The sequence below is a fragment of the Sphaeramia orbicularis genome, chromosome 17, assembly GCF_902148855.1.
Source record: "Sphaeramia orbicularis chromosome 17, fSphaOr1.1, whole genome shotgun sequence".
Lineage (NCBI taxonomy): Eukaryota > Metazoa > Chordata > Actinopteri > Kurtiformes > Apogonidae > Sphaeramia > Sphaeramia orbicularis.
In genome coordinates, this window is record NC_043973.1 from 41,522,815 (window position 1) to 41,538,567 (window position 15,753).

The following is a 15,753-nucleotide window of genomic DNA, read 5'->3' on the forward strand; positions in this document are numbered from 1 at the left end:
ATCTATCCATTTTCCATGGTTTTCTTGATAATAACCCAAATCACTTCAGTTCTTACATCAATATCTATGGTATTGTACTGACAAAAACAGTACTTTTAGGCATTCCCCGTTTTCTTTTGTCTGTTTTAGTCACATGATACACACAGGAGTTAGTACTTGATTGCATAACCATTGCTTTTGATGACTTTTGATGTCTAATAATTTTTCCCACGACTGTATATTCACACTTGCTAATAATGCTGACAGTGGTGGAGATCAGTCTGGTATAATGCACTGTTGTTGTTGTCTGGTTAGCTTGAGTTTCTGAATCTGAATCATTTTGGGCAGCAACAGTGTTTCTGCTAAATAGTGGGGGTTTTTTTTGGGTTTTTTTGCAGAACACTGACATGTGGAAAAGAAATGAAAAAATCCCTCCAAAGAGAATGTCATGTTAAAGATGTGACATTTTCAGGGTGCATCTGCAGGTGGGAGGCTGGTCTTATCTGTGACAGTGGAATACAAGAGGGACTAGTGGGTCGGACGGTGTGTTACTATAATTAGTGTCAAAATCATCTTCAGCTCAGTATCAGTCTATGTCAGGACAAATTGGACTATGATGGACCACCACAGTCTACTGAATTCATGGAAACCACTTCTGTTAATCATCTAAGACAACTCAGATATTAATTGGTATCTTAACACATATCAACAGTGGAATTAGAGGCACCTTTAATGTATTTTAAGCGCAGGTCTTGCCATTGAAAATGCACTTGTTTTATAGTGTTTTTAATTTTTAGTGGACATATGTATGTTGCCTTTGTATGTGTGTGTGCATGTGCTGTATATAGATTTTTTTTTTGCTTTAATATTAAATCTTTTTATATTTTGAAGCACTTTGCGGGCTTTAAAAGTACTACACAAACTAAGATATTATTTTTATTACTATAATATTGCATTAAATTGAAATCAGCCATTTCTTATGTGTCTGTACTTCACTGAATGTCAATACTAGGAAGAAACACTGCACATCCAATCATCAGTCTTGAGTATTATATGATCTTGTGGTCAGATCGCCCCCCTTAGACAGATGAATAGAATTTAATTTGGCGTGATTTGCACTGAGAACTTACTTTTGAATTATACTACAGCAGAAAGAGTTCAAGAAAGAGTATTAGATCATTCACAAACATCTTCTGACCTCCTTTACCGGAGACAAATCTCAGATATGGACTTTAAATTGTGGAAGAACTGCCCCTTTACGCTGTATTTCACCTTGGTTGAATATTTTCGTTTTTTGCGCGTGCATAGAAGTTCATCAACAGTCAACCTGTAACCCAAACTGCCCAGAGCCTGACGTCCGCCACCAGCATTAAGGATTCTTCGCAGCTTTTACGTCAACATTGGTAAACAGGAAACCCACCCCATCGACGTTTCATCTGGGACTTAAAAAAGAAGAGAATGACCCGTGTGTGAGGTTTAGTATTCATCAGCAAGCTCGTAAAGCAGCGGTTTCTTAAAGCTGCCTCTTATGCCGGTTGACTTTTTATGAACTTCATAAAGATACAAGCGCAAAAAGTGAGAGATATTTCAGCCAGTGTTCACATACTATCAAAAGAAAATAGTAACTATTGCATAGTACAAGAATATTAAACGAGTCTAAATCTGTGTGAATAATCCTGTTTGTAGAAGAACACCATCTGACTGGTCTAACTGCATTTACAGAAGCAGTTTTAATTGTTTTATGCTAATTTGGAATCCATTTCTTTTCACAAAACCAATACATGCTAATGCTGCAGACAGGAAAATGCACTGCACTGCGCTAAATAGGAAGCTTATTCGTTTCTTCAGAATTGAACAAAAATCCAATCGGACTCAGAAATGACCAAATGAAAACTACTAGAGTGTTATCAGATAGGCGTACGTAAATTACACCAAATAAATGCTGATAAACTCAATTATTCACCGATCGCACTGGTAAAATCTAGTTTGACTAAGGCTGAGATTACACTTTTCCAATTCAGTGTAGCTTAAAGTGCCATAAAAAGATGGCAAGAAACTCTTGTGAGTTTGTGGCACAGTTAATTAAAAATAATAATAATAAAGGCAATCACTTCCAGTACTGGCAGGAGATGGTTTGGATTGTGCTTATGAATGAAGAGGAAGAAAAGAAAAAAAAAAAGAATTTAGGAGTTGATATAGTTGATTGCATCTCTTCTCCTGTTTATAAGCGCACTGTAAACGTTTCAAGTGTGATTCCTGTGATGAACTGAGCCTCTCCTCAATGTGGTCCTCGTGCATCCTGCAGTAGTGTCACACTCCTGCCAGCTTTGTGAATCCTCCTTCTCCTCCTCTTCTTCCTCCTTCTCTCTTTGGCAGTAGTGGTTTCTTGGAATTGACTACAATGCAACTGTGCAATACCACCGGTTGCTGTCCTTGTTGCCAGCTCCGCTCGACTTAACTGATGCTGAGCTGTGCAAATCCGATGAGTTTAATGTCATCAGGAATTTCAGACTCCTCCACACCGGACGCCTGAATGAGAGACAATATCCACCATTAATGATGTGCAGTTTGGTTATGTGCAAACCACTGACCATAATAAAACCAGCTAATACTGAGGCTCAACAAAGACTCTGGAATTTACGTGTGTATATGTAGAGCTTTATATATATGTATGTGTATGTTTTTTTTTCTTTATATTGATAATTTCTTTCCTGCTACTTTTTATTATACTTGAATGGAGCAACTGTAACACCCAATAATTTCCCCCTGGGATCAGATAAAGTATTCTGATTCACAAGCTCCCTAATTGTAATCTATTGAAACAGCTTAGCCCTTGTCTGGCATGATTCATTAATTAAACAGTGGATATTATAGGTGAGCCATTCTGCAAATCCATGGTTTTCAAGCCATGGTTCAGTGCATAACATGGTTTTGCTTATTATTAATATTACGAGGTAGAAAGGATTTAAAAAGAAAAAAATATGGGGAAAATTCAGGTTTCATTCCACAATAACTGCAAATTAATTACAGTTTGTAATATGAGGAGCACTGATGATCACTAGTAAAGTAAATTTGCATACATAAATGGCACGTTTTTTTTTTAAGCATGGTTAAATATTGGTGTTTTTAATTGTGTGTTTTTATTGCTGACTTTGCATCATCATTTCGTTCTACAGTGTATCTCTGATGGAACTCGCCTGAATGACAATAAAAGTGATCTGGATATTGACAGATTAAATGTAACTAAATAAAAAATAACTCATTTAAGACCAGTCACTTGTGTCATGCGAGAACTACAGTTTAAAGATTAAGTGTAATATTTGCTAAATCTACAGCTTCTCCTAGCTCTGAAAGAATTTTAATGTTGTGACTGAAATGTGTTATAGTGGTAAAGGACAAAATGACTAAGTGAGTTGTGTTACATTTGTAACATAATGAGAGTTGAGGAGGTGTGAGACGTTCACAGATTTGGAATCAGTTCCACTACTGCTCCCCCCTGTGGATTTGTCTGCCTTTGTCTGTACTTACCAGCTTAAAGGTCACATTTTTGTTACTGTGCGGATCGTCAACAATCTTTTGCAAGTTTGCAGCAACTAGAAGATAAAAAGGAAATAAGACTGTGTTAGAAGGTGTACAACCCATAGACAATGAGAACCTCTCAATCCAGTGAAAACAAGTGGCTCAAGAACGTCAGAAAACAATGTTATGGGTTAATTTATATAAAATACAATTAAACTTATTATTAATCGCTAATTCTCTTACTTACCAATGACCAAGTCCCTCCCATCAACCAGTCCTGCAGAGACCAGTTCCTGAGAAACTCCATCAGCAGAGTCTGAGATGTGGAAGGGAGTAAACACAAAATATTGTTAATTTAAGGACATTTTAGATATTAAAGTCTGCCCTGTACAGCACATGGAAGGAGGTCTGAGATGTGTCTTACCTCTGCCAGGCATGAACTCAAATCTGATGTCATTAAGTTCCTTCTTAGGATTCCTCAGTCGCAGCACGAGGCTGATGGGAACACTGGAATTGGCTGCAACCTGATCCTGCAAGAGTGCAACCATAAACACTGTAAAGGCTGATAGTGGATTTTTAAAGGCTGATATGATGGTTATTTGAAGCAGTAAAAAGCAAGTAGCCAACTAATCATCTGATATCACCTCTGAAGAAAAGGCTGACAATGTCTGCCAGACTTTTAATAATTTTAACTCTTATTGTCCCTCAAAGAGAAGCTTGGTATTCATGATACTGATTCATGTTCTATTAGCCATGAAATGCAGCTTCACCATTTGAGATTGCATTTCATTAAATTTTAGATCAATTTTAGATATTTTTGTTTGGTACTTTTTTCCCTCTTTGTGTGCATCTGTATTTTCTCGTGTGCGCTTTTTTTTTCTTTTATTCCCTTCTCTTCTTCATAACTATGCAAAATCCAAATCATTGTCACTTTTCTGCCTTTGCAATTTAAAATTGAAGTCAAAATAAAGATGTGTGTGAACTAAACACGTCAACTAAAGGTGCATATGATCTAATAAGGTTAAGTAAATAAAAGTAAAAATGTATGCATATGTTTGAATGAAGTTTTTCTTTTTATCACATAAACTACATGAAACTAAAGACGTGGACAAAGTAATAATCTAATCTAATCATAATACAGAGGATTTAGCTCAGCCAATAGATCAGATATTTACTGTACTGATTATTATGTTTCATCTTCGATAAGTTATTTAACTCTAAATAAAGCAGTGAGTAGCTTCTTATTTCTGGAACAACCATCAGTTTGATAGTCATCATTAATTTATTACTTTGTGACATCATCAGTGAAATCACCAACAGAGGCTATAAATAGGACCTAGGTAAGGCTACAGCTCGAGCCCTTGATTGGCCGGGCACATGTTGTTCTGCCTTGCGGGAAAACCGCGTACCTCTGAATGTACTATTCACAAGTACATACTGTGCTGTTTTATTTTCCCTGTATAAAAACATAAAAATACTACAGTTGAATAGAGAAAAGTGTGACCCTCACCTGAGCAGTGGGTACATGTGAGGGACTCGCCGTGCTGGGGGGAGCCTGTGGGGGGGTGTCCTCCCCAGACTGGGCCACATTCACGGGGCTCTCATGTGTTTGAGGGACCGGCTGTAAATGACCTGTGGAGCCTTCTGTCGGCGGGAAAATCTAAGACGCACGACGTGAGAGTAAATCAGATACTGTTTTCACGTTAATTCAACAGTAAGACACCAAATAAACAAAACGAGGACGCACGTGAGAGAGTCATGCAGATTGCTCTGTTAGGTTTCATGTATTGAATCAGGATTTGCAGGTCATGTCCACTACAAATGGACTCACCTCCATATTCTGGGAGCCGTCCTTCACTCTGGGTGACTGCAGAATGGACATGACAGATTGTCAGGATTAAAAACATGCAGGTCTGCTTTGTATCCCCCAACACGTGGACTGATGATGTGTAGTAAGATTGAAGGAATTTGACACAGGACAACTTTAAATAAACACAGGCCTTAATAGAAATCACAGGCAAGATCACAGGACAGTAAACTCCCACACCCAGACATGAATTGAGTATGAACAGTGAACACACACTGGAAAATGTTGGTTCAGAGAAGATCACACCCTAAATTAAATCAGTACATCTGTCTAAAAATAAATCAGACTGTGTTAATATTAAGGTTCATGAAATGACTTGTGCTAACTTGTTGCATTGTATATTTAGACACTCTTGCTCTGTTCTTGTACAAATACCAGTTAAGCTGCTTCCATCTAGTCTAGAAATGTAAACTAATCTTTTGTGAAGATGGATAAAGGATATTTATCCTGATAATCCCTTAACTTTATATCAGCTGCAAACACACCTGAAACTTAAAGACCTGGTCTCCTAAGATACAGTTCATACTCATATCAATTGTGATTAATTGTTGTCATGTAAATAAATTTGTATCTGTTTGAAAAACTGTGAAATATTTTTAACTGTGCTCTTCCTGTTGTGCCAGGAAGTTCTTGTCCAACACTATGTTAGAGTTGCACTTCTTATTTGTCATCAGGCTGCAGCATCAGAGTTTAAATGGCAACAAATGCAACCTGCGTTATATGGACAAAAGTACTAGGACTGAATTCAGGTGTTTCATTGCTAACAGGAAGTTGGGCTATAAAACAATAGCATTTTTATTTTGTCTCTAGGATTAATTTTGTTTACGTCATCACTTAAACATTTTACAAAATACTCCAGAATTTATTTTACTCAGTGTTGAAATTTTATTTTTTGGTATAGCCATTTTAAATGTTTTACCTCCAGATTTATGAAGTTTTTGCCTCGTTATGACCATAAAATTTGTCATGTTTAATCAAAAGTAACTAGCTGGTTTCTTCAGGTCTCACTGACGAAGAAAAATGGCTTCAAATTTAACAGGAATATTGATTTGAGATTTATCATAGCATGAATTATTGACTACTTTTTTTCCATGACAATATTTCAAATTGATGGGAATGGGAAGTCCTACAACCTGTAGGTGTTATACGTTCCAATATTTTTGTCCATATGGTGTATTACCAAGCCAGACTGAACAATTATTGGGGCTTAGTTTTATTTATTTAATTTACTTTACCTAAATAACCTGAACTACATCACCACTAGGAACATTGTCTTAGCAAAAGACAACTGCTGCTTTACAGAGTTTACACTGAAATTACATCCCACAGCGCCATCTGCTGGTCAAAGAAAAGCTGTGACCACATTCCTTTGAATTAGGTGTGTTAAGGAGAGAAGTAGTATTGTTAATGTTGCTGAAAAAGGCACTTAATGCATACAACGGTCACAATAAAGAAAACATTAATGCTAATATACAAACAGCTTACTGTGATTATATCACTTTAGGCTTAGATTGGCTTTCTGTTCCTCTTTATTTAGGGGCTTTATCTATGACCTTTAAATATTAATCGGTATAATATAAGCTTATGAATTCTAATGTATTTATCTTATATGAAAATAGCTGCTCCTCATTTTTTTTGCTCAGTCGTGCTGGATAAATCATCAATCTCCACCCTCTTCGGCTCCACCTCTAAAACCCTAAAACAAAGTGGCCAAATCTTGTGGTGTCTAAGTCTGAGTCTGGCCTAATACATAAATCTAGATCGACTGTTGAAAGACTCGGACATGCAGCAACTCACCCGCAAAGCTGCCACCGCAGCTTTGCCTTCCTCGCTCTCCTCGTCCAGTTCATCATCACTCCATTCCCATCCACCGTCCTCCGTCTTATGGAGGCGACCACTCGAACCTGGCACGCGACGTACCTACAGAATGTATACATATTTTAAAGAATTAACAATATAATTACTGCTCATTAATCTTCTTTCTCCTGGCATCCACTATGCAGAGCCTTGGGAAACTAAGACACACCCTGACCACAGCCACACACCAGTGTTGAAATAAACACTGTTTGTAGACACTTAACAATCTGTAGTGAGTTATAAATGGGACCAGACCTTCTTTGATCGCTCTGATATTGACGGGCCTTTATAGAGGAGCCTCTCCTGCAGGTACTCATTGTTCTGCAACACAAAATAAACATTTTTCACAGATACTCTCCTTGAAATACAAACATATTCCTACTTTATTTTTGCAGTTATGAAGACAGCTCACCTTGGCCTTTGTAAAGAATTTGTGCTTCAGCAACTCAGCAGCAGTCGGCCTTAAAAGGAACACAAGGCTTTTAACTTTAGTTACAAACTGGATTTACACTTGAATGAAAAGCCTAAATCCAAGGCTTATAACATGCTACAATGACCTAGAGGGTCAGGGGATTAACTGACCGTTTTTCAGGATCCTTCTGTAGACACAGGGAAAGCATCTTCCTGAAGGACTTGCCGTACTTCTTCACCATTTCCTTATCTGTGATTCCGGTCTCCAAACAGGGAGGGTCATTCTGCAAAGTCAGCATCAGCACCTACAGGGAAGAAAAGATCAACAGTCTATCATCTACTATGTCATTGTAGCTTTAAATTAGTGTGAAGTGGAGGAACATCATGATCTGACTGAAAGAAGCTGTACAAAGAAGGGAGAAGTTTGATTGAGCATGAGTAATATAACTACAAAAACACCTTTACCTAAAATCAGCATTTGCACAACATGCACCAGTTTCTGTAACATGCTGCAGAGCTCCTTGTTTAAAGCACAGGGCTGAGTGAGATGTCAAAAAGATGATCACATTTTTAGCGATATTTAGCACAATATGTAATCTGATACAGCTGTTTGAGAAGCATCTTGACAATGACCTAAGTCTGAGGTAAGACGATTCAATGACTAATATTATGTTATATCATAGCCATTTGGTGACAGACGTACCTATGTATTTTAACAAAGGAAAATAGGGAAAAAATAAAAGACTTTCCAAATTTTAAACAATGCTCATGGTGAGTGTAGATTTCTGGGTTTATGACATGGTTGCACCATAAAGTCCTCTCAGACTCCACATGTATTACAAAACAAAGAAATGCATGATTATTATTAACAGGATTTTTTTCTTTAATTTTTTCATTTCAAGACTTTTCAGTTCAACCCTTCTTTAAACTGTTGTGTCTTCTAATCTGGCCAAACAACTAAGCATTAAACAGAAGAGAACAGATATGGATGTACACAGTTACCTTCATGGGTGGGTATTTGTGATATGGTGCAGCGCCGGTGGCCAACTCTATAGCAGTGATACCGAAACTCCAGATGTCAGCTTTGAAGTCATATCCACGAACCTGAATGTTCAAAACACAACTAAGTGAATAACACAGGATATACACAGAACCATAACCGGTATTGTTATACCTCACTCAAACCCATTTGTTTTGTTCACATTGTATATTTTATTTGATAGCCCATTACAACTCTATTTAACTTGTTTATTTATTTTATTCGATTTTATTTTATATTTTATTGCATGCTTCTTACCTACTCCATGTTCTATGTATGCACCAAACCACTAGGGGTGTAATGGTACAGAAAAATTTTGGTTCGGTACGTTTTCCGTACAGGGATCTTCGGTTTGATACATTTTTGGTATGGTGAAGGATACCAGTGAAGGAGGGGAGGGGCCTCCATAACTACCTAAAACCGAAAGTGAAACTTAACATGCTTCAAATGTCTGACCCGGCTTCTGTGCCTCTGTTATACTCTCTGTTGTCATGTTTACCCCCTCTTATCAATGCCCCAGTCTCAGAATAAAGTGTTTTGGTTTTTTTTTGCAGCAACACTGAGAATTCAGCAGTGGCAAATGTATATGAACCCTGTTTAATTACATAGCAATAAACATGATTCTGATCCTGACAACACTTGAACTTTTTTTGCCATTTGTAAGATATAGAGATAGAAGCAGCACAGGGAGAGAAGAAAGTTGTTTTTATCATGTAGAGAGCGAGACACCCACCTGCTCCATGACCTCGGGCGCCATCCAGCACGGTGTCCCCACAAATGTCTTCCTAACCTTATTCCTAGTCATGTCTCCTCCTGCTGCTAGAAAGGCACTCACACCAAAATCTGTGCAAACCATCAGGGAAAGGATGAAACAAGAAAGAAAAGAGGATGATTAGAAATTTTTATTAAAGAAAGAAAAAAAAATACCCCATTTCCCAGAACAATAGACTTTTAATCTGTTACTTCTTATCCTCTAGACAGACAGTGGATGTAACTAAAAAGCGAAGATGACAAATTCCCTGGCTGAAAACCTATTAAATCTTCCTCATTCAAACTGAAACATTCAGTAAAAGAAGATAAAACTTGACTTTACCAGCAATTTGCACAGAGCCGTCGTCCCCTAGAAGGATATTTCCAGCCTTTAGATCCCTGTGCGTAAAGAGAAATAGGATAAAAACATAATGAGCAATTAAAGTGTCACAAGTCAGACTGCATCGACACAACAGTGTTTGGTCTCTGAAAATTAAGAAACACTCTTTACTCTTGTGCCAAACACTCAAAGCTGCACCTTTTATATGCTTAATCCTAACCAAAAAGATTTCTGATTGCAGAATTCAAGTGCAAACCACACAGAAAGGAAGGGTGTGGATTTACCTGACGGAGCACCACTTCATATACGACCTTGTTGACAAAAATTCCCTACAACTCAGCTAATCCCAGCCGCCTTCGCTCTCCTTTTCCTGATTACAAGTGAGTGAGTCAGCATCTGAGTTCAATCGGCAGCCACAACATCTGCTGAAATACACTCCACACTACCGCCACTACTACACAGGTTTCAAATAGTGAATGTGGATTATTTTGAAAGATACAGCAACTGTTAGATGAGTCACCCTTTACGTTTTCATCTTTCTCTCTCCATTGGCTCCAAATGCGCTACAGAATTGATTTTGCACTTAAATGTCTTGATGGTCTTTTTCTTCCCTATCTCTGTAATTTGCTTCAGCCTTCCTCTCCTTTGGAATCTAGAAGATCTACTGATCACCTGCTCTTAGTTTACTTGAAAACAAGGCTTAAACAGTTGTAGCCTCTAAACTCTGGAACACTTTGTCTTTACAGATCAGACCCCTTCATTGTCTGTTTACCTTTGACATAACATGAAATATTAGTGTCATTAGTGTGTCATTTTGTCCTTTTTTCACCGTTTTATGTCTTTCATGTCATTTATTCTTTTAAAATATTTTATTGTCTGTATCATATTTTTGTGTTTTATTGGTTTAGTGTACTAAATTGTTTTTTTGTACCACATTTTCTTCACATTTGTCATTTTTAAATGTGCTTGATAAAGAAATTGGATTAGACCAAGTGCATTTCATTTTATTCTCAGTGGAAAAAAAGAAAGTACAAAAATGCCCCCAATAACCTCACTGTGTTTGATTTATGATGATATGCGCCGTGATACATTTAATCTTTCAAAGTCAAACTGTTTTTGTGATTTCGATAAGGTCCCAAATAACATTTTATCATTTGTCTATTCAGTCCTAAAAAATAGAATACCAGTTGTGGACTTTTTTCCTGGATAATACAGCAACAAAATACTTAATTTTTCCGTCAAAAAATACACAGCACATATTTAAGTCCTAACAATGTGTCTATAAATTTGACACACTGTCATACAATAAGACACAGAGACTTCTACTGTGCCCTCAGCGGTGGCTCACCGTGTTCCTGGCAGGAACTTTTATGTACGACAAACCTCCTCAATTATGCATTTTCAGTGTATTAAATATTAAATGGGTGAGGTCGACATGAAAGCCAGAGGACGGGTTCATGCTCATTCACTCACGGAAAGGCTTAGTGCCTGCATGTTCAGACAGCAGAGGATGATGAGACATAAACAGGCTCTGTGTACGGTACAGTGATAGTAGTGATTACATCCTGGGCCTCACCGGTGAATCTGCCCGTTTTTGTGAAGGTACTCCAACCCTTCCAAGACCTCTTTCAGGATGGTAGCAATGCTGGCCTCATCCAATACTCCGGTCTTGTGCTCGCCACGAGATATGATATGCTTAATGATGTCCAACACGGAACCTGAAAGAGAGTGAGAGAGAGACAGAGAGAGAGAGAGAGAGAGAGAGGCAAAGGCCTGTCACAAGATCTGCTGACAATACATGGAGGGAATGTCCATCTTGGAAAGAGGTTACAGACACACAGTGAGTGAGTAACATTTGGTAAAGGTTGTATTGTAAACACAAGTCCCACAGTTGAGACCTAAAATCAACACAGTACTACCAGAGCTCCTAAACCTCTGGAGAGATGCACTTTAATAGCATGACCATGAGGACAAAATTAACCATTATGTTAAAATGTCACATCTTTGTGCCATCATGTAAGGTGACATGAACACAAATACATTTTCAATATATAATCCTTCAACCAACAAGCTTCAGTTTCAAGAACAATCCAGATCCATTGTAACACACCTCAAATAAATCCCACATAATAGGTCTAAAATAAAAAATAACTTTAAACGCACATGACCAGGAGGGCTGATAACACCGCTGTATAAAGACCGTCCCAAATTGATGTGAATGCAGTCAGTAGTAGCATTATAAAATGCAGATATACCTGTACAACAGTTGCAAGGACAGAGACATAAGTCATTATCTGTCCATTCACATTATAATCCAAATCTGTAGTGTTCAAACTAAAAAAATATGTGCAGCATTTCCAAAATCTCAGTTTTAGGGACCTTAAACACAGCAGTAGTATGGATTCTAGGTGTAGATGAAAAAAATCTGCATATTATAAAACAGTCATATTAGTGTGGACGTTAACTAAATGGCAATTGTATTGGTTACTGTAACATATTAATAAAAATGTAGTTTCTACAATCATACCCTCATGTGACATAAAGCACTAGAAAGATGACTCTCAGAAATACCACAACCAAAGGAAAAAATACTCAAGACAATAATCACAGTAGAAAGACAGAGGCTCATGATGACGAGGCCTGTCAGTTTTACAAAATCACCTGATCATGATCATTTGAGCTGATAGTCATTTGCAGAATTGTTAAATTCCTTTCCAATCATCTGTATAAAAATAACTGGATGAAAATAACAAGAATATCATATTTCCATCACTACTCCTACATCATTTTCCAATGTTTAAAAGTTGATCAGCTCTTTAAATGACGTTACCACATTTCATCCACTTCTACTATGGTTTAATGGAACCTGAGAGAACTATTAGTGCCTCTGACTGTTTAACTACAGGTGCATCATTTCTAATTTTCAAACTACCACATTTCCACGAGTATCTAATGACATTACCATGTACTTAGTTCCGAGTAGTGTATTTAGGACCTCCTCATCACAAAGTGCATTATTAAACTTTCATTAGGCATGTACTACAATAATAGTGGCAAAAGATGAATGGAAAAGGCAACTACTACAAACATTAACCATAAATGTGTCTGAGATGAAAGACGGCATATATATGACAAACTACAGGTAAGATGCAGAGAGTCATTAATATTACAACACTTACCACCACTGAGCAGCTTCATCACCAGCCACAGTTCGTCCTTTACCACAAAGGACGTATAGTAAGACACAATGTTTGGATGGTGGCACTGGCTCATCGCTTGGATCTCTTTCTGCAGTGAGAAGAAAACATGCAACAAAAGTTCAGAAGACTAAAGACGGCAGAGTAACCTGAATTACATCAGCCCTTGAACCATCAAGCCTATGCTTTTGTAGCCTATTATGCAGACATCATAATATAGGCTAAGCCTTGGAATAAATAATTCATGGCTGATGGCATATAGTACTGTCAGATGCTCTACATTAAATGTGGCATCTTCAGTGTCAATAATATTGCAGCTCCATTAGCATGGAATATATGAATCGTTTGAACCTCACAGTGCAATGATAAATATGTCAGCTCTCACTCTTGATAGCATAAAGCATAGCTTAATATCGTAATCAAAACAGTTTCCTTGGGTGACATTTATACAACATGTCTAAGTAAACTAAAGTGATAAAAGGATGCTTTGAACTCATTTAGCAACATCAGACTTCAGCTGTTTTCACAAATCTTGCTGATGTTACAAAGCTGTAATAGCCCCAAGGGTTGTGATATTAACAGATTAATACGTCTTCAACACCACAACAAATGCATGACCTTTTTTCATCACGGCGTTTCAAGGGTCAGAGCCACTGCCTTATTTAGAATCAGTCTGTCACATTCAACAGCCAAAGCACAAAGTCAGCTCTCATCCAGGACAACTAGAGCAGAAAAGTGATGGTGCTGCTCTAGAACCAAGTGATGTAAAGATGTGGCTCTATTGTCCCTCTCTGGCCCATGGAAAAGCACATTAGCTCTTAGATTTGCACGTGTGCCTAGTGTTAACTTCGGATTCATGCTAGTGCTGCTTGAGTTGGTTTAAATTGTGAACCTTCTAAGAACAAGGTTACCGTTCCCCAACTATTCTTTTGATTAGGCAGAGTAGATACCATACTGCTGTGTTACTAGTTCTTAGTTCTCAAACAACAAAGTGTTGGTGCTGCTGTACAACCAGCATTACCGACCAAGAGACAAAAACAGCAATTAATCTGCCTGGGTAGAAAAGTGGTTAAGTTGAACTCCTTCCAACCTGGTACTAGAACGAGTGCCATAATCACCCAAACCTCTAGAAAGACATCAAAAGGTCAGATAGTTCAAATAGCTATTTTCTTACCAGGAGCTCGTCCATGCTTGTTTGACACTTCTCCAGGTTGATACGTTTGATGGCTACCTTCTCCTTTCTGGGTTTGCAATAGGCTGCCTGAACAACTGCAGTGGCTCCACTCCCTGAGGAGAACACAGGAGCAAGATTTATAGTCACACTATCACAATGTCAGTGCAGAAAGTATAACAATGTATTTTCAATATGTTCACTGGCAGAAAGGCTTTGAAATAACCACAGGCTCTACAAACTTCTCATGTGCCTGCAAGCATGTAAAGTGAGCTGGTGTTTCTTGTAATTCATGTATTATTATATGCTTGCTCTGATATGTTTGCCTCTAGATCAGTGAATTGCTTGTGATTAACTTGCTTGGTTATTGTGTCTTAGGCTGATGTTTGCAAAAGCATGCCTCAAATACCAATACCTGTACAGGTGTAGTCTAATTTGATGAAATAGTTCTCTATATCCAAGATAATTTTCTCGTTTAGGACAGAATACTGGGACTTCAACAGTGTAAGAAGTGCTATGTGAGCTATAATCCGCACTTCAAGTCTAGACACCTGGGTCGCTTTACTCATCATGTTACAATGCAGCGTGAATTCAGTAGTAAATACTGCTGTTTGATGCTATAGAAACCACCCTCCTTTTCAGGAACACCAGTAAGAAGTGTGTTAAATTAAATACATAAAAATACCATCTAGTACTATATTATTGGAATTATTCAAAACAAAGTGAGTTATAACTAAAGCAAAACAGTACCACCCTATATTACTGTATGCTAACTTGCGTTAGCTAGCTGTGTAGTTTTATGCCGACGAGCTAAAAGGCTATCTCACTTTAGCTCAACACCTAGCGCAAAGAACTGATTATTTTGGCCTAGCCAGGGCGAAACTGTGATAGTGTTATACTCCCTGCAATGCAGCTACGTATTTTTCAATGGCCTTCTGGTTGCGACAGACATGCAATGCTAGTTGGCTAGTAGCAGCTGGTAGCCAACACTGCTGCAACGTCGGGAGGATATGATGCTAACGTTAGCAGGCTAAGCTACTCACCTATCACCTCATTGAGCTCATAGTCATCCTTGTCGATTGACCAGGATTGAGAGGTCTGGTCGTCCGCCATGGTGTCGTTGTTTGTTCGGTAAAAACAAGGGTTTGAAATGAAAGCAGAGACGCTGTCTGTCTGTTATAATATCTTTTTCATTACTCCATTCGGCACCGATGATGCTTCTTGCTGCTGCTGTTCCGCTGACAACTCCTACCGCTCCTGTCAACACAACTTCACGCGCGACTGACGCATTGTGTCACGTATGTGACGCAGGACGGGAAACAGACGTGACGCCATCTTGAGTGTGGCAAACGTATGCCTGTAAAACTACTGGAACCTGGAATGTGCAATAAATAAGATATATTACTATGTCTTGTATATCAAGTGGTGTTTTCTGAAGTGGGCTAGAGTCCAAAAGACAGAAGAAAAAATTAAATTAAATTAAATTAAATTGATGTTGTTCTAGTTGTACTATATCAACAATTTTCAAATGAGCACTTCACATTTTTATTTTGGTCAAATACTTCTTCTGCTATAAACCTCAACGTATATCACAACATCCAGGAGATAATTTATAGTATAACT

The 15,753-nt window shown here is 37.9% G+C and overlaps 1 protein-coding gene across 1 annotated transcript; it reads right to left on the bottom strand.

Moving 5' to 3' along the window:
• Positions 1–207: 207 nt before the first annotated feature.
• LOC115437311 (serine/threonine-protein kinase OSR1-like) lies at positions 208–15,392 on the bottom strand. The gene is made up of 17 exons (XM_030160516.1): positions 15,174–15,392; positions 14,134–14,246; positions 12,942–13,050; positions 11,339–11,480; positions 9,766–9,821; positions 9,406–9,515; positions 8,636–8,737; positions 7,805–7,938; positions 7,635–7,683; positions 7,478–7,543; positions 7,163–7,285; positions 5,330–5,365; positions 5,009–5,158; positions 3,923–4,028; positions 3,746–3,814; positions 3,508–3,572; positions 208–2,508 (listed from the first exon to the last, which is right to left on the bottom strand). The coding sequence occupies exons 1-17, from the start codon at positions 15,241–15,243 to the stop codon at positions 2,434–2,436; spliced, it is 1,575 nt and encodes a 524-aa protein (XP_030016376.1). The 5' UTR covers positions 15,244–15,392; the 3' UTR covers positions 208–2,433.
• Positions 15,393–15,753: the final 361 nt, after the last annotated feature.